Genomic DNA, 19,436 nt, shown 5'->3' on the forward strand with positions numbered 1-19,436 from the left:
TAAACCCATAGCTATCACTTTCTTTTTCTTGCTCTGTTTCATATATGTTATGCTTGGGAATAGCTTCGGACTCCATTAAGAATTTAATGAAAGCCATTACCCTGAAAATGCACCTACACAATTATACAGAAATTTGTATACAACTTTGGAGGTATCATGGACTCTTTGTGTAATAGTTACCCACTGGGGCACAGAAAATTACCCCAAAACTTAGCAGCTTAAAACAACAAAGACTTACTATCTCATATAGTTTTGTGGTTCAAGAATTCCGTAGTTCAGTTAAGTGATTCTGGCTCAGGACTCCCATTAGATTGAAGTAGGGTTGCCAGACATAGCAAATACAAATACAAGATGCTCAGTTAAATTTTAATTTTATATAAACAATAAATTTTTTTCAGTGTAATAATCTCATACTTAACTAAAAAATATGCATGGTTCACCTGAAATTCAAATTTAATTGGGCCTTCTGTATTTTATCTCACAATCCAGTCATGTGTCAAACGATGGCTTTCATCGTTTGAAGACTTTCAGACTGGGGGGTCATGGATCCATTTCCAAGATGAGCACATGAACATACCTAGCAAGTTAGCTCTGGTTGTTTGTAGGAGGCATCCGTTCTTTGCCACATGGAGCTCTTTTTGGACTGCTTGAGTGTTTCCCTTACATGACAGCTGGCTTCTCCCAGAGTGATTCAAGAGAATTCGATACCATTTATAACCTTACCTCAGAAGTCCACATTTTGTAATTTCTGAAATATTGTACTGATCACACAAGTCATTTCTATTCATTGCGGGAGAGGATTAGATGAATACCAGAGGCAGGAATCATGGGGGGGCCATCCAGGAGACTGGCTTCATCCTCTGCAATTTATACATGGAGTTCGTAGCCTCTAAGTTCCATAACGGTAGGATTTTTGTGTATTTTCATCATAGTCATAGCCCTGATGGCTAGAATAGTGCCCTATAAATTTTAAGCACTCAATATTTGTTAAATGAAGGAATAAATGGACTCAATTCATATTCTTGGACCCAAAAGATTCATTTGGTCCCTAGCAGGTCTTGTAGGAACAAAAGGTGTTCCCCAAAGAGGTTGTGAATGCAGATGTTAAAATATAGGTAATAGGAATGTATAAAGGAATGCACCGGATTAATAATATTGCTAATGAATGATGGTGATGGTGGTGGTCTTCAACAAGGGCCAGCTTCTGTGTTGGAAGCTTCTTGTTATGTATATAATTTCATGTATGTGAACTTTCATGTAGGCATTGGGAAAAAGAGTGGGGAGTTATGATTCAAATGTTGTGAGGAAGGTTAACACATCCATGTTCTCTCTCTCTCTCTCTCTCTCACACACACACACACACACACACACACACTCAAACACTCCCCCCTCCCCAAACACACCCATGCACACCTGCCATTCAGAGGAAGGAATGTTCTGGGATAACAATAGAAAGGAAACTATGAGATTTAATACAATGTAGGTGTGGGTTTTTTGTAGAAAAAGCACCTGACATAGTCTCGACACAGAAATTACAGCCCGAGAAAGAACACACAGGTTAAAGTTTATCATAAGACTGCTTTTTAGAAAGTGAAGAGTGTGGGCAGTAATTCAAGGCTGCAGAGATAATAAAGGACAGGGCTCTGTGTGGAAATAACGGTGGCCCTCTCCTTAATGGCAGAATTGTTTCAGCTTCTGTCATTTTTCTGAGATCTGCTGGGACATAAGCTTCCCAAGATAGAGGGGTAACCTTCACAAAGCTGTGTGGTCGGCACGACACAAATCACAGGTTATCGCTCAAGTGAATTTGTGGGATTTACGTTTTACTAATGGAAGTCGGCAGAGAGACCCTAGAGGGTAAGGAATATACCATCACTTCAAGCTCCCCAGGCTAGGCACCATCTCTTTCCTCAAGATGCTGCCAGTTTGTAGGTTGCAAGGATGAAGACAGGAGTCAGCTGTAGAAAAAGCCTGGCTGTTTATTTCTTGATGGTTTACAGAAGGATGCTTAGCTCTTTACACCTTCTCAGGAGGGTCTGCAAGGCAGCTTCGGCTGCTCTCTGGACGCTGATGCAGGGGTCTTGCCGAAGTGCTTGGAGCCCTGAAACAGGACAAACGCGGAGTTCAGTGAACGAAGAAAGGCGAGGCTCAAGCTATGTCACGGCGTGAGGCTCCACGTCAAGCTCTATGTGGAGCTGGGGCCCCCAGGCTTATGTTCTATCCCAATGGATAGGGTTTAACTCTGCAAGCTGAGAATCTATTTTAACAGTCAAAGAGCAGGAGAGAAGATCTTGACCTAGTAATCAGTAGGTTTACAGGCAATCAGAAAACAACAGTCTGTTGGGAATGATGCCTGCAAAGGGCTGGGGTTGGGGCTTGTTTTATTCTTGGGAGAAATTCCAGGATCTAGGGAGCATCAGAGACAGTCATGAGGTACTAGGATTTTCAGTATCTGGGCTAACAGGGAACTTGGTGCAGCATTAACTTTTCTTTCTCAAAGACATGTCTTGAACAACATGCTGATCAGAAACTAGGGTTGGTACTCACGTGTGGTCAGTTGTTCTTTGTCTAATAACTGCACATATTGGTTGGTCAAATTGAGAACAATGGCATCTAAAATCAACAAGGGAAAAAAAATACTAATTTCATTATAGAGGAAGAGGCCATGAAAAGTGTGTTCGGTCAGACTCTGCACCTGGTCAGAAGTTAAGTGGTCTGGCTAGTGAGTGAGCAAGTTCTGTGAGTCTTTTTGTGACCCCAGAACAATGCCAGGGTGATGTCTCCTGGGCCTTGAGTGCCATGTCTGAAAGTGGTCCCTCACCCAATGTGTACTGGGGAAAGGTTGCGCGGTGTCCTCCCGGGGGATGCCAGTTGTGGTCTGGGTTTCAAACGTGCGCAAGATAGGATCATTGTCTTCAGACGGTTTACAGTATAGATGGAGTGATTGTTCATATGATCCAATAAAAAATCCTTAGGTTTTTAACTCAGTCTTAAAGGTGGCCAAGAGAGTAGGTCTGTTCAAGGTAGACTGGATAAGTTGGGATAAGCGTCATGATAAAATTTAGAATTTCATAATAGAAGGATCCTCAGGGATTCACTTACGTTCCTCTTTTATTTCGTAGATCGGACAAAGAGATAACACAGAGAGGTTAAGTGAAGTGTCCAGAATCACAGAGCGGAGCCAAGATCTCCTGGTCTCCTCACCAACACATTTTCCATTTGTGTCATGTAGCTAGTAAAGCTCTCAGCTTCAACTGAGCTTAGAAGGTTTACTATGGCTTATGTTAAGGGATGATGCAAAGGAAGCATTCAGGCATGGCAGCAGGCTGGGGGCAAAGACTTGAGCAAAAGAAGGGGTGATGACTTGGAACCAGAAGAGGCGTGGAGGGCCCATGAAGGGGGAGGGGCTAATGGGAGGAGAGGAGGTATTGGGAAGTCAGAAGATGCTACAGGTTTTCATATGCACAGGTTCCTTTGTGGGAAGATATTCCAAGACACAAGACGAATTCCTTTCTTGCATTTTTTGGTTGTTGTCATCCCAGTCATGCCTGTGTTCATGGTGGAATAGTTTCCCGTTGAAGCAAGACTAGACGGGAAGGAGCAGACTCACCTGCGTAGGGAGAGTGGATGTGCCCTCACCTGTGAGTTTGACGGCAGCGCTCCGGATCATCTCCCAGTTGCTGCTGAAGAAGGTGAATGAGTGTGTGTGGAGGATCCACAGGATTTCCTGGTTTTTCTTTGCCTAAAAGAGATACATATTACAAAGAGAACAACTGGGAAGTGACCCATCATGGAATTTGGCATCTGGTAGGTCCTCCAAAAGGAAACTAAAAGGCTATGAACACTCACATAGCCATTAATTATTCTACTAGAAGATGTCTTATGGTTATGATTATGGTTATCAGAAAAGCACTGAGGTGCGCCTGGGGGGGGGTGCGGTTGGATAAGCGACTGACTCTTGGTTTCAGCTCAGGTCCTGATATCAGGGTCGAGGGATGGAGCCCCGTGTCAGGTTCTGCACTCAGCACAGGGTCCAAGGTTCTCTCTCCTCCTCCTTTTTTCCCTCCCTTCTGTGCTTTCTCTCTCTCTCAAGTAAATATCAATCTTAAAAGAAGAGTGAGAAAAGAAAAGAACAGTACTGGGCCTTGTGGGACTAATCAACAGGTGTATTTCAAGAATCTCGGAGAACAGATCCCACTCAGGACTTGGGAAAGAGGGGAGGGTAATGGGACAGGACACCAAGAATTGTTGCTATCCTTCCAAACCAGCTCTGACTGTGGCCACAGATCCCTTGCTGTGTTGTTTGCCTTTCTGGAATTTGCCCGGATTCTGGGCTGTGCGTTTACAGGCAGCATTTACAACACACTCACCAGTTTCACGCAGAATTGCCTGTAGAAATCCCTGGCCCTTGGTAGATCCTGACCATCAAGGAGATGATCTAACACCCCATAGAGTTCCTGAAGGCCCAGGAAAGGGATGCAGATGATCAGGACATCTCGGCAAGCCTAAGAAACAGTGTTCCAAGTCACCGTCTAGAAGGATGGATCCTCTACGGGAGGGGAAGGATGCCGCCTAGTGGTGGGAGGGGGGCAGTGGGCACCAGTGATGCTTGGGGTTTAAGTTCAAGGTTGACACCTTCCCAGTTTCAATCTCTGACAGAGAGACCAGGCAAGAAAGAACCTAGGGTTGAAGAAGCAATCTTTGGGTTTGGTTGAGAGAGGTGGCTTCAGATCTGGCTTCCGGAACAGCTAGACCAGACTTACTGGCACTTGTTGGCTATGCGGGGAGGAGGAGGTAAAGGTGTCTGTGCAGAGGCCACTTACAGCTCCGATCTTGGGATTGGGATCCCAGAGGTGGAGAAGGAATGAAATCATGCTCTTTTTTATTTCTTCCGCAAAAAATATCTTCCACCTTCTTCCTGTTAGGGATGCCAGATTCTCAAATAAGAAGATGGCAGTCAGTCTCACATCATCCTGCTCCTGTGGTGACAGAGGCATGTCGTGGGTGAGTCCCCCCTTACAGGCCATTCCCAGAGAGTCCCCGCTCACACCCATCACCCAACCTGCCCTGTCCCACGTCAGGAAAGGGAGGCTGTGACGAAGGCGCTGGTATGCTCTTGTCACAACCTCTATGTGTGCCAAGAATGTTCCTCCATTCCTAGCAGCTGTGCGCTCCCACTGTGAGTTTAAATGACCATGGGTCTGGGGTTTAAGTGATGCTCTAGAGCTGGAGACTTGGTTCCTGTCCTTGAGTAGCTACTAGGGAAACAGATCAGAGGAAGGGTAAACAGGGAGTACTGGCAGCAAGAGGTTGGGGAGAGTTCCTGCTTATTGTGTATTTTATGCAAATTAGCATGCCGGCATCACTGACCTATCACTGACCTAGGATTCTGGGCTTCTAATCTAAATTGCCCAAGGCCCAGGGCTCTTATCTAAGATCCCAAATACTTTTCAATGGGGTTAAGGCAGCTCAGAAATTTGGGCTCTGGTTCTGAGACACAGAGAATGAACAAACAAGTGCCTATCCCGATGCTGGCCTATGTGAAATTCTGGAACTTCCTTGCTTGTTATCCAGGATGGTAGGGGTAATTTTTAAGAACCAAAGGGTGAGGTGGTGGAGAAAGATGGCCGCCTGTTACCCCAGACACTTTGCTGAAACCATTCAGAGTTCTAACAAACACGGATGGGTTTGCTGGGGGTTTTTCTTTCTTTTTTTTTTGTGCTTCTAGGTCTAGCAAACTAGTTTAAAATTCCCATATAAAGGCTGAGGGATGAAGAGAGAAGTCATCCTGAGTAGCAGAATATTATCTCGGATTAGCAACAAAAAAAGGGCCAATGAAAAGCATCCCCAGGAATATGAGGAAAAGAAAAGAGAGTTGTATTGATTTCGATGACAAGGTAGAATGTGTCAGAAATGGGCACACAAACAGAAATGTCATAAAAAAGGAAGTTAATAAAGATTTTCCAGAAAAAAACAAAGACGGCTGGTTGGGATAAAGCCAGAAAAGTTAAATGAATACATGAGACATGGCCTCATATAATGGAAGCAACAGAAGTAGAAATGTTTAAAAGTATTAGGAATGAGGTCAGGGTATATATATATATATATATTTTTTTTTAAAGATTTTATTTATTTATTTGACAGTGACAGAGATCACAAGTAAGCAGAGAGGTAGGCAGAGAAAGAGCGAGGAGGAAGCAGGCTCCCCGCTGAGCAGAGAGCCCGATGCGGGGCTCTATCCCAGGACCCTGAGATCATGATCTGAGCTGAAGGCAGAGGCTTAAACCACTGAGCCACCCAGGTGCCCCAGGGTATATTTTTAAAAGGTCATTTATTTATTTTAAAAGACTATTAATTAATTAATTTATTTATCTGTGAGTGAGAGCATGAGTATTCGAGAGTAGGGTAGGGACAGAGCAGAAGAGAGAGAGAAATGGTGTGAATCTCAAGCAGACTTCCTATTGAGCATGAAGCCACATTCAGAGTCCAGTCTCAACGACCCTAAGATCTTGACCTGAGCTGAAACCAAGAGCTGGATGATTAACCAACTGAGCCACCCAGGCACCCCCATTTATTTATTTATTTAGAAAAGATTTTATTTTTAAGGAATCTCCACATCCAAAGAGTTGCATGCTGCTCTACTGACTAAGCCAGCTAGGTGCCTTGAAATGTCTCTTTTTATTTTATTTTATTTTTAAAAAATGATTATTTATTTGGCAGAGAGAGAGAGAGAGAGAGAGAAAGAGAGAGGCAGGCACTTTACTGAGTAGGGAGCCCAATACAGAGCTTGATGCCAGGACCCAGGGATCATGACTTGACGCTGAAGGCGCCCCTAAAGGTCTCTTGTTAGAAAAAGAAGACAAACCAATTATAAAACACCAAAATGGTAGAAAGCTATTTACTTTTTTTCAAACTCTTTTAAATTTTTTGAAATCAAATGATAGGACCTAAGATAGGTCAAGGAATGATAGGAAAAAGCAGAAAAGAAGCAGCGAACCAGTTGTGTGTTCTGGTGGCGAGACTAGAGTTTAGTGTCCTTGTTTCGAGTTGAGAAAATGGAGTCACACACAGGAAGGTGACTTCGGGGTCAGTGCAGAGACAGGATGGAAGAAGGCCTGGTGCGTGGGGTGGCAGCCATATTTTCTGTTCTACCGTTTCACTGAAGTGTCACCATGTTTGAGAATTCCAAGAAAGTGCTTAAATATTGAAAGAAAGGGAGGAGGGGAGAAACTGGGCAATTACAGAATTGCATGCTTAATCTATAGAAAACTCTTGGGGCAAAGTTTCATAAAGTATAGTTAAATTTATTTGTGGGAAGAGAGCATTAGCAGAGAATGAATAGCATGTCATTACTAAGTCCTAAGTTTTTACCAAACTTTGCTTTGATACAAATACGATGAAACTGATACCTCCTGAGGTTGACAAAGTTCTAATCTAACAACCTGACAAGACTTCAGTTTTTTTGTCTTCTGCCTAAGACTGAGAAACATGAGCTTGACCACAAAACTCGTAGGTGATTATTGGAAGCTCAGATTCAAGCGATCTCTCCTCACTGGATCCACAAGAACCCCAGGAAGCTAACAGATGGGGGGCGTGGGGGGAGCTCTGTGGGGGTGACTTCAGCCCTTTGTTGCTGTCAATCATCTGTGTAATGAAGAAAATAACATCTTTGTTATTTTACAGAAGATACTTTGTTGAGTGGGAGCCATGTAAGCAGTTTTGAGGACCAGATGAGAATTAAAAGGAATGTTGATACTTTCGAGAAAGTAGCTGGAAACAAGCAGAAAGCTGCTTTCAAAGGCCACGATTAGGTTAGGAATGAAATAATGGAAACTGAAAAATGCACACCTGCAGAATTATTGACTGTGGGCATATATTGCAGATTAAAATCTAGAGGCCTCCATGGTGAAAAAATTGCCAAGGAGTCAAGAAGAAAGGCCAAGATTAAAAAAAAAAAAAAAAATTGGAGTGGATAAATGGGAAAAAATCAGACCTGAGAGGTAATTTTTCTTTAGGTCTTATTCAGTGGTGTGCAGGCCACATCGGGAGACACAACACAGTGGCTGGCTTGTAAAATATTTAAAGAGCTGAAAAATTAGGTTTATGATGAAGAGTGGAGGAAATGAAGACTTTTCAGTCTGGAGACTGGAAGGTAGAAAGGTAATTGAATCAAGCCTTAATGTTGAAGAGGAGGAAACCAGCAGTTTTCCATCTCCTCTGACAACACAACACGAGGAAACAGGTTTCAGTCACAAAAATAGATAAGTTGGAGGGGAAATAGATTTTTACACTGATGACAATGAATAAACCAAAAGTAAATAATAAAGTCTAGTTTTCTGGAAGGCATGAAGGAAGATGACCTTCCTCTGTCGAGAGTCACTGATGGATCTTTTTTTTTTTTTTTGAAATTGATTTCTAGGTTATTGACTAGATTGAGGGTTTTACAGAAGATTTCTCTGTAAAAGGCCAGACAGTAAATAATTTAGACTTTGGGGGCCATATGGTTTCTGTGACAACTGATCAACTCTGCAGATGAAGTGTGAAAGCAGCCATAGACAACACGTCACCGAGGAGCATGGCTGTGCGCATTAAACTTAATTTATGAAAAGATGCTCTGGGCAGGGTTTGGCCCTCAGGCTGTGGTGTATCCTGACTCCCAGATTAAATGAACCACACGAGCATTTGAAACTTTGGATCTTGGAAGTGGAGAAGAGCATTGGAGGTGACAAGGGCCCTGCTCTCTGTTGAGTATTGTCATAATCTATGGGAATAAGGGAAGAGGGGAAAGCCCCAAAAAGGGAATATTAAAGAGTGTATTTCTCTGATGGGCAAGTGGGGCTCAATCTTTCTGTCAGGGGAGGAAGCTGGGGAGTTTATCTGCAAGCTCGGGTTTCTTATTGTTTGAGGGTTCTCCCCCAACACGTCTGCTCCTCCCTGCTCAGAGGCATCCTGATTCCCCAGCCAAAGAGGACCCTCAGGCAGAGGCAGACCCAGGAAGGCAGCAGGGGACACACAGGAGAAGGCCGAGGAATCCAGATGGGACACGACATTGCCCGCTACACACACTACCTGAACCTTTCTGTTCGCTCACTTCTGGGGAGGAAAGATTCCTGAACAGGCTCACTTACGTCTTCAAAGAAGGTTCTCGTTTGCAGCACTATCTCTTTGAAGTAGAAGCTCACGTCTCGGTCTGTGAGCAGCTCCAGGATCTTTTTTAGAGCCTTCAAGCTTTCACAGACGACTTCAGTGCGGGCCAAGTGGTACAGGCCTCTGATGATAGATTCTAATATTATCTGCTTATGCTTCTTCACCTATTTTGAAATAAGGTCTCTTAATCTCGAAAACCTTTCTACGTGCAGGTGGACGAGGGTAGGGGGCTCTCAGCAAGGAAATTAGAATTTGGTTAGGGTCCCGGGTTTTTCTACCCGAGAAACACCACTGTAACAATATATTAGGATTCTTACTGAATTTCTAGGTAACCACGAGGTGTGGGTTAGTTAATCATTATTTTAAACTCTACTTAAATGTCCCCCAGCCCCATGTTCCTTGTACCTTGTGAGGGGCTCCAGAAGCTGTGTTACCAAGCCCTCGGATGGCCATTTGCCTCAGCGTGGCGTTGGAGTCCCAGGCGCTCTGGTCCATGAGGATCAGCACTTCCCGTAGACTGCCGTGCTTCCAAAGGATGGGCTCCTTCATGAGCTGAAAACAACCACTTCGCCCCTTTAGTGGAAGGAGTGGCCTCCCTCCAGGACAGTGACAAGTGCATCACAACTATGATGAAAAAGTGGGGTCCACCCACTCATGGAGGGGAGGAGGGAACCCCCGGGTCAATCAGCAAGTGTTGCAGAAGCTACTCTCTAGATGTGAGCAGCCCATGGGTCAAGGCTACATGGTGACAAGAACCACGATACCTAGTTAAGAAGAGGTTTTCTAATCTAATGGAAAAATGGGAAAACGGGAGTTAGCGACAGTGTTCCTTCTCTGGGTCGGCTGGGACAACTTTTGTGCCAGGGTATGAGGTGATGATAATATGCCTATTGAGTACTTTTTGTTTTGTCCCTGTTGTAGTTAATTCTCCAGGCTTCTCTGTCCTGGGAGGGTTGGTTTCTGCAGACCTGAGCAATGGAAGAGGTTGGGGGCGGGTTCTTTTTCTTCCTCTTTCAGTCCCTGCTTGGGCACCATATTTCTGGCGGTGGCTGGATCTCTCCACCCCCAAAGCTTCCGTGAAGGGCCCTCTTCTGTGGTTCGAGCTCCCACTGAACTCTTGACCCTGAGGGACCCAGAGGGCCTGCCGAGCAGGGGCACGGCTGATCTCTCTTGCCTCAGAGAAGAAAGCTGTGCCGGTGATGCGGTAGTTCTCCGAGGAGGAGGTCAGGGATGAGAACAGTTGCTCCATGATGTCCAGCATGAGCTCACGCTGCCACAGTGCCATGCTCCTAGAAAACGCAAGCCTCCAGTTGTAGCACTTTTTTCTTTCTAAACAATGGAGGAAGCTTGGGTCTATTTCTCTCTCAGGAAAATAAATGATCTAAAAAGGGAGGTTTGATGAAAAGGCACGAATGCTTACATTGCAAATAGCTTATCCAAGTGCCCCATTCAGGTGCAGCTTTCCTGACACTGTTGCTGCATCGCTCTATTTTGTGGGGGAGTGGTGGGGTCTGGGCTGCTCCCACCATCTCTTCCCACCTCCTTCTGCTTCTTCTTCCCTCTTTTTCCCTCCTGGGCTATAAATCCTTGGTGAGTCCTCTGCTCCCAGTGAAGCTGTCTCCACTGCATTTTTGCTCAATTCTGAGTGTTCTCCTTCGTGTCCAGTTCTAGAAGGCCCGCCTATTACCTGGCCAGTGCACACACTCCCACATGGTGGGTCCTGGGACTGCTTAGGAGGGTCCATAAGTTGTCCCCCTCATCAGATTCCTTGGCAAGACCTTCTTTCATGGCTTGGGCTTGCACACACTTCAGAGTCACCGTCGAGAGCCTGAAGGAGACAGTCGGCCGCATAAAAGTAAGCTAACCCCACGCAGGGAATTGTGAGTCCCTAAGTTCGCTCTGTCTGTTCCCCATAAGGCTCCCTCACTCCTGGATGTAGGGACACTGTGAAAGGGGGAAAACCCACTGCCCGATCTCACACTTTAATTTGGGGTCAGAGGGGACACGGAGACCATCTGAACCAGTAAGGAAAATGCCACAGACACTCGTTAACCTCTCATGGGAAAAGAAAGCCCCAGGGGTGGAAAGGGCAAACTCTTCTCTCTCTCTTTTATTTTTTTAAATTAAATTAAATTAGATTATTTAAAATTTAATTAAAATTAAAAAAAATTTTTTTATAAACATATAATGTATTTTTATCCCCAGGGGTACAGGTCTGTGAATCGCCAGGTTTACACACTTCACAGCACTCCCCAGAGCACACACCCTCCCCAAAGTCCTCTCTTTTGAGGATTCTAAAATAGCCTGCTGGAACCAGGCAGCCTCTTGCCCTGGATGGTGTGTGGCGACCGGAGGGTGGGCGTGCTGGAGTCAGCCGGGCCCGCACAGGCACGGTGCAGGCCTGGATGGGAGCACGGTCCTTTAACTTACTGTCCCTGTAGTGAAGTGACATCTATTAATGGAACAATGTGTGCTGGACCTCGATGCTGCGTGGAATGTCTTTCAGCAGGTTGATTTGACACCAGGATAAAAAGTTATGCAACAGGACAGGGAAACAGAGCCTTGCAATAGAGGATAAAAACCTATACCTAATCACTCTAAAAGAGCTCTGGGAGTACATATATAGCAAACTTTGAAAGTATAAGAAAGCATGGGGTCATGGCTTGGTTGGGATTCTTGCTTTTTCAATAATACACAAAATAATTTTGCTTCCTTCCATGGGTGACATCTTCAGTTGGATAAAATGTGGTGTTGATTTTTATTTTTCTCCTTCTCTTGGTGGCCTTGGAGAGTATGGAATCCCGGCTTTCTTAGAAGGGTCTCCGTGAGAGAAAACAAGGGAGACAAAGCTCTAGGGAAGCACGTCATCGTTCTGGGATGGTTCTGGGCCGCGACACGGGGGGCCTGGCTCAGGGAAGAAGAGCATGAGGGCTCAAGGTCAGTGGAGCCTTGTTTCCTCCTGGGTAGTGGAGGCCGTAGCCAATGGTATATAGGCCTTGACTTCCAGAGCCCCTTGTCTAGTGTCTGGGACCCCGGCAGCTGGGGAGGGCCCTCGGCCCGGACACGTACCTGCAGGGGTCTGCGGTCTGCTGCCTTTCTCCCTGCTGCATTACCCGCCGCCTGTGGCTCCAGGTGGAAATGGGCATTGTCTGGCCCAGCGTGCAGCTGACCAGCTTCAGGAGAAGAGTGAACAGCTCCGGGTACAAGCTGGTGATGGGGGTGCCTGTTGATACCACTTCATACATAGCACAGGCCACCTGGGGGGAGAGAGGACCCCGAGGTCAAGCAGGTTCCTTTCCACCCGGAACATCTCCCTGGCCTGATCTTCAAGTTCATTCTTCTCCCCAGCGGATTGCTCTCCAGGTTGACCACACTCATTGTAAAAACAAAGCAAAGCATGGGCAAAACAAGAATAAAAATAACCAGAGAAGAGAGGATGTATTTGTCTGGAAAATTCTCGACTCAGAATGTGTTTCTCTCTCAGGACTGCCATGTTGGTCAGCTCCAAATTCCAGGGGGCCGAAGTCAGGTTAAATGAAACCTTTTCCGACACTGAGGTCTTTCAAAAGGATGCCTTTTGGATATCTTGAAGACAAATTTGGAAATAAAGATACATGGATTTTCTTTGGGATGATGAGAAATTTGGTTCCAGAAGGGACAGCCACAGACAAAATTAGGGCCATACTTGTCCAATTTTAAGATGGAGCTGGTTTAAAGTCAGGGTATGAGAGGGGAAGAAGTATCATTATATCATTAGTGCTACAATCACTAAGCTCCAGGTGGGGACAGACCACGGAGCAGGACGCTCTACCAGGCGTGTGATGGGGTGTTGTCCGACTCACTGAAATCGCTTCCGTCCCGGCCGTGTCATCTTCTAATTCATTCTCAAGTTTGTCTGTTAAGGCTCTTAAGAGTTTACCACTGGAGACTATGTTCTCAGCCAGAGCCTTCCACAATGTCTTTGCATCCCTAGGGTGGTAAGGCAGGAAGCTGATAAGAAACAACTCTTTGGAATATTAGTGTTTTCATCTGTTTCCCTCTAAAACCACAGTATGACTAATCAAAATTTCAAGGGACAGATGGAGATGCTAACATGCCTAGAGATAAGAAGGATGTGCTCTTTAACAGTCCAGCATTCTGGACATGTGTGACTGAGGTTTGTTGATGTCTGTTAAAGCAGAAACCTCTAAGCTAGGTGTATTCTAGGTGACCAGAAAAAGGAGAAATACTCATTTTCTAATACTCATTTATTCCTATAGTGTATTTAAAAAAAATCTCATCATTTAATGAGGATAGTATATGAAAAACACTTGGAAAAAACATGCTTTGTGATTCAAGCACCGTTTTTGAAATGATTATTTAGGTGAGATGTTCTCAACCTTTGTTTTTGTTTTCCTTCTCTTAAACCACAAATTCTTCCGCAATGCAGATTAGACCTTCCTGGGAGACCAGAGCAGCTCAGTTAGCATCTACCTGTCGAAGGGCAGAGGTTTCTGTAAAAGGTTGGCGACGACTGCCTCCGTGTGAAAGCTGGCGATCTGAGAGACGGCTTCCAGCATGAACTGGAAACTTTCCTCCTTTTGCCTGAGGACTGGCATGTGATGGTAAATCATGATCAAGATCTCCAACAGCTAAAGGGAAAAAAAACCCACAAACAAATCAAACAGGAAGTTGCCGTTTTTTTCCTCTACATGAGCGGCTTAGGACACATGTAGTCAGCGCATTATTCATGGGCGGTTGATGAATTATAAACCAGGTAAAAATAATCATCAATTCTATGCATGGCCTGTCTCTTACTCAGGGGTTTTGTAGCTATATTGGGTATTTATTCTTAAATCGATGTAGTAAATATTTAGTGAAAGGTTGCATTAGATCAAATATTGTGCTAGGCATCGTGGGGAATTTACCAAAGATGAGTAAGATGTGACCCTTTCTCAGAAGGAATCAGTTTTCTAATAAAGAATGTTAGTGGGGCACCTGGGTGGCTCAGTGGGTTAAAGCCTCTGCCTTTGGCTCAGGTCATGATCCCAGGGTCCTGAGACCAAGCCCCACATTGGACTCTCTGCTCAGCAGGAAGCCTCCTTCCCCCTCTCTCTCTGCTTGCCTCTCTGCCCACTTGTGATCTCTATCTGTCAAATAAATAAATAATCTTAAAAAAAAAAAAAAAAGAAAGTTAGCCATACACCCGAAGGTCTGCGCACAAGGCAGCATATGGCCAGTGATCTACGGGAGGTTCACTGAACTGATAGGGGAATCCAGAAGTAACTGAGGTCACTGTGGAGGGACATATGGTCTGAGTCTTGAAGGATAAACAACAATTTTGAAAGGCAAGGTGGACTGCAGCTAATAATACACTATATGTGAATAAAAAATAAAAAACTAATTTAAAAAGGGCAAGGGGGAGATGGTAGGGGAAAATCATTCTCATCAGGAAGAAGAATACAGATAAAGATGTAAAATAAAAAAGCATGAGAATAGATGAAGCATGGAAGATTTTTAGAGCAGTGAAACTGTGTGCTAATGCAATGCTGGATACATGCAATTATACGTTTGTCAAGGCCAACAGTGAACCTTAGCAGAAACTATGGATTTGGGGTGATAAGGATGTGTCAATGTAGGTTCACTGATTGTAACAAATGGACTACATTTGTAGTGTATCACAAATTACAAATTACATTTGTAATGTAGTACAAATGGACTACATTTGTGGGGTGTTGATAGTGAGGGAGGAGGCATGCGTGTGGGGAGAGGAGGTATATGGCTATCTGCTCAATTTTGCTGTGAACCTAAAACTGCTCTTAAAAACAAATCTATGTAACAAAATAACAGGAGAGCACGGGACCGAGCGAATATGGCAAAGATTTCTGGAATAGGAGAATGGTCCAGTTTGAAACGCAAAGAAAATGAGGGTGATAAAAGAAGATAATTTGATAGAAAATATGAAGCCAGATCCTAGAGAACACTGACGGTGTCCCTTCCAAATTTGCATGTTAATCTCCGGGCAGTAGGAAATGATGTTATACATTTGGATTTTAGCTGTGGAGGACAGCAAGTCTCTCAGCTAAAGGAACTTTGCTTCTAGCAGATACTTCTCTTATTTATTTTGGATAGACATTTTTAGGATAAACATAACATTTCCCCTGAATTAATTCCTTAAACAAATATCTGGCAAATATGATTACCACAGAGTCCCATCTCAATGATGTTAGGAGAGAATTTATGTCCCTATTTTCCCCTTTTTGTGCTGAACACACAAATACAATGACATTCCAGATTTATAAGCCTTTGGTTCTCTCATGCCTAGCCTAGTGCCTGCCATTAGTATGTACTCAATAAATGTTTCTGGGGGCGCCTGGGTAGCTCAGTCAGTTGGGGGTCTGACTCCTGGTTTCAGCTCAGGTCATGATCTCAGTCAGGGTCGTGGGATCGAGTCATTGGGCTCTGTGCCTAGAGGGGAGTCTGCTTGGGGATTCTCTCCCTCTGCTCTCCCCCGACTTGTGTGCTCTTTCTCTCTCTCTGAAATAAATAAATCTTGAAAAAAATAAATGTTTTTGAAAAAACAGATTGGAGAGTAATTAACACAGAAATTATTTCTAAAGGCCATATGTTAGAGAATAATTTAAGGTGACCAACCCTGGGATATGGGGACCATAACTTTCAACAATTCCCCTTGAGATGATTTCATTGAGTTAAAGATTCTCTTCCTTTTTATTAATCTTTGAATTACTTGAATTCTGCTTCTGACCTCAAGAAAGAGGATAGAGCATCTCCATTTGGAGCTTTTAACCAAGCTTCCTGAACTCAAGTCTTCTTCACACTGCCTAACTCTCCAGCTGGGAGCAAGTATTGAGGACTTTCCCCCAGTCAGCTCTCCAATGACAGTCGTCCTTACCAGAAAACCAACCCTACAGTTCTGTGGAAGAGTAGCTTGAAGAGTGGCAGTGGGATTAGAAACTCTACTGATCCTTAGTGGTCAACCCCAAGGGAATCCACATGGCCACCATCCTCCTTAAGATCTAACAATCCAGTTTTCCAGAACCCAAATGTCCTTGTTCAGAGCTGCTGTCTCTGGCCAGAGAGTGACAGTTGGGCAAGGTTTTTTTGTTTGTTTGTTTGTTTATTGTTTGTTTGTTTTTTGTTTTTTTTAAAGTCACAGACTAGAAGAAAACTGAAACAGATTGGGGCAGGCACTCAACATGAGCCGGGTTGTTAGTACACAACTTGGGTCTCTGTGGAGGACTCCGAGGCCGTGCGTGCTCTTGCCCGTTATCCAGCAGAGGACAAACTGAGAAGTGACCACCAGCATGGCATCTCAGAAGTGTTAGAGGTCAGTTCTGTGGCCAAACTGGCTGGCAGTTCACCTGTTCTTCCAAAGCGGCTCCCTGCTCCTTCAGGACCGTGATCATCCATATACCACACGCCTGGGTACAGGCGGAGTTAAGGCTCTCCAGACCATCCAGGGTTTCCTCCAGGAACAGTAGGATTTCTTCAACTGGGATGAGTTTACTGACAATCTGAGAATGTACCCAGAAAGATTCATGTTATCAACCACCTCTACATACACTAATTCAAAATGCTGCTACTGTTTTAGGAGATTGGTAGAAACCACTGGAATTTCCAAACAGCTAACCCATGACTAGGACATAGAACCTACAGAAAATACAAAAACAGACAGACATTACCCTGCAACTCTAGGCAGACTTTTTTCTAGAGTTGCCGTTTTATCATTTTATATTTATTGCATCCCAAGACTACTGAGGCAATTTCTTCTCCAGACTTCAAAGTTATAGTGTACTCCACAAGGGAAAAATAATGTATATGGTTTATAATACAATTTATATGATATAAATTACTTTCACATACATTTCATATATCACAGAGATATGTCTTGCTTCTACCAGAATAGCTAAGCCTTGAGAATTTAGGAAAATAGATCACTAGGTACTAACTGCCATGTTCAATACTAGGCAGATCACAATATCCATGTAACTATGAATTATTATGAGTTCTGTCTTTTTGCTTTTCCATGTTTCAAAATTAAGACTACTCAACAAAAGGTGAGGAAAATAAAAACTTGGCAATTTTGGTCTCTAAGTATAAGAAACTTACAGAAGGGGTGATAGCAGTGTGTGAGTATGAGTGTGTGTGAACATGAGTGTGTGTGAACATGAGTGTGTGTGAACATGAGTGTGTGTGTGTATGCGTACGTGCTAATGAAAAGGTAGGCAGGTGAAAAGTTGACCATTTGAATGAATTCCAGGGACATTGTCTGGGGCTTTAACTAAGCAAGATGGTCACGATTATGAGTTTGTAGGTATGAAAACATTGCTATTCACAACTGACTTCTCTCTGCATTAAGTGGCCCGATGGCTGATATTTGGTTGAACAGTTCTTGGAAGGAAATTCATCCCTTTTCATGTCTCAACCAGTTTCTGAGTCATTTTGATTCCAAGATCAAAGGACTAGACTGCCACATGTGCTCTATGTAACACCAAATGCTTGCCTGGGCTCCAAACTCAATGGTTATCTGTTTTTTTTGTTTTTTGTTTTTGTTTTTGTTTTGTTATGTTGTTTTTGTTGTTGTTTTCCCCTCACATTGGGATGGATGATGGTTTAGGAAGAAAAGAAGGAGGTGGGCTCATGTTTTTGAGAACCTGCTACGCATCAGACACTTTCTTAGGTATTTGACATAATGTGCCTCCTGTTCTCCCCCAACCCACCCCAAGTGACTTCTCTCCCTTATTCTAGTCACCTTCTTATCATCTCTGCTGCTGCCTCCTTAGTCCAAGCCACCTAGTCTCACACCTGGATTCTTGTAGTTTCCTCTAAACTGATTAATTTCACTCTTGCTGGACCTGTATCGTAGTCTGAACATAATAGCCAGATGACCCTTTGGAAATGCAAGTCTGATCATGTTCCTTCTTGCAGAGACACCATGGGTTCAGAAGGGGCTTTTATAAATTAGTAAGAGACACTCTGTCTTCACAACAGTTCACTTCTCTCTGTAAGTACACAGTCGTAATGACTGAGGGCAGGCCTTTTGTCTTTTTCTATTCTTAGAGGCTAGAACAAAGTCTGGTACATGGTAGGTGTATAGGGCATAGTAGGTGAATGAATAAGTGATTAAATAAATGAATGACTTCATTGACCAATCCTCAGAACAACTCTGAGAGGTAGGTTATGTACTTTTTTTTTTTTGAAATGAGGAGAACGGGCTTCAAGCAAGTGCACACAGCATCATCTGATAGACCCCAAAGCCCCTGTACCTTCCACTCCACCACACTGCCTCCTTCATCCTCAAGATGGGTGCTTGGTTCATAGATTTCCTCAGAGTATGAAATGATCCACAGCAGGTGTAGACTAGGCACATGGACCCAGGAACAAGCAATGCCTAGACTTCGCTCTCCTTGTAGTGGAGCGTCCGCAGCCTACTCATTTGGAAATCAACCCAGAATCATCTTTCCATCCCTTGACCAGTCCTCCATATCTATTACCTTCGCTATTTTAGAAGAAATCTTGATCTGGACCTGTACGTCATCACACTGCAGCCCTTCCTGCAGACTCTGCAGTCTTTCCACCTCCGGGTGGGTGCCTGAAATCCACAAGGGGAGACAGATGCAAGAGTTCAAAGACCTGATAGGGTTAAAGAGGTTGGCTCTACTTTGATATGACCCTAATTCAGCTGCTGGATGCTTTTAACCCATGCATGAAAGCCTGTCTGATGAAAAGCTGGGCACAAGAGCAAACACGGATTGAGCAGTTTCTGCTTGCTGGTACGGGGCTGAATCCTCTGCATACCATGATCTCGTTTATTACTCATAAACATTATCTGAGGTAGACGCTCCTGATTTTGCAGACAAGAAAGCTGAGGCTGAGAGCTATAAAGCCACTTGGCTACAGCTACCCAGAGACTAAAAATAGGAGAGTCCGAATTTAAAGCCTAGTCTGCCTGGCACCAAAGCCTAGGCTCTCACTGTTCTGCTGTACTGCTGTCTCTGTTGGGAGTTCCCTTGAGCAGTAGGCCACTTCTGGAAAAATGGAAGTGGGAAGGTAACTATTGCAACAAGAACATCAGCAACGTTGTAACTGATTTTAGAAACCAATTTATAAACTCAGACCTAAACAGTAACAATTTTCTCTTTGTTGTTTGAATGGAGGGTAACCGTGGAAACTAATGCCTGAACTCTTCTGTGGAAGGCAGTCCAGCCCAGTAGAGCATAGAAGGACTTGGCAGTTAGAGAGACCTGGGTTCACAGCCTTGCTCTACTACTTTCTGCACCTGGTAAATT

At 44.1% G+C, this 19,436-nt stretch overlaps 1 protein-coding gene across 4 annotated transcripts in view; it reads right to left on the reverse strand.

The window, feature by feature from the left end:
* Nucleotides 1-1,449: 1,449 nt before the first annotated feature.
* MROH2B (maestro heat like repeat family member 2B) overlaps nucleotides 1,450-19,436 on the reverse strand; it is a 63,391-nt gene continuing 45,404 nt past the window's right edge. For 2 of the 4 annotated variants that reach the window (XM_059173881.1, XM_059173882.1), the window contains 14 exons: nucleotides 18,642-18,739; nucleotides 16,509-16,661; nucleotides 13,621-13,778; nucleotides 12,990-13,116; nucleotides 12,217-12,404; nucleotides 10,835-10,975; nucleotides 10,322-10,436; nucleotides 9,553-9,699; nucleotides 9,129-9,311; nucleotides 4,824-4,979; nucleotides 4,371-4,505; nucleotides 3,640-3,742; nucleotides 2,548-2,613; nucleotides 1,450-2,101 (listed from right to left, as the gene is read on the reverse strand). In XM_059173881.1, the coding sequence (XP_059029864.1) occupies nucleotides 1,995-2,101; nucleotides 2,548-2,613; nucleotides 3,640-3,742; nucleotides 4,371-4,505; nucleotides 4,824-4,979; nucleotides 9,129-9,311; nucleotides 9,553-9,699; nucleotides 10,322-10,436; nucleotides 10,835-10,975; nucleotides 12,217-12,404; nucleotides 12,990-13,116; nucleotides 13,621-13,778; nucleotides 16,509-16,661; nucleotides 18,642-18,739 (1,877 nt within the window). In that variant the 3' untranslated portion in view covers nucleotides 1,450-1,994. Of the gene's footprint in view, nucleotides 2,102-2,547; nucleotides 2,614-3,639; nucleotides 3,743-4,369; nucleotides 4,506-4,823; nucleotides 4,980-9,128; nucleotides 9,312-9,552; nucleotides 9,700-10,321; nucleotides 10,437-10,834; nucleotides 10,976-12,216; nucleotides 12,405-12,989; nucleotides 13,117-13,620; nucleotides 13,779-16,508; nucleotides 16,662-18,641; nucleotides 18,740-19,436 lie in introns of those variants that run through there. The other 2 variants (XM_059173883.1, XR_009353764.1) reach the window with 2 other exon arrangements.

Source organism: Mustela lutreola, chromosome 5 (genome assembly GCF_030435805.1).
Source record: "Mustela lutreola isolate mMusLut2 chromosome 5, mMusLut2.pri, whole genome shotgun sequence".
NCBI lineage: Eukaryota > Metazoa > Chordata > Mammalia > Carnivora > Mustelidae > Mustela > Mustela lutreola.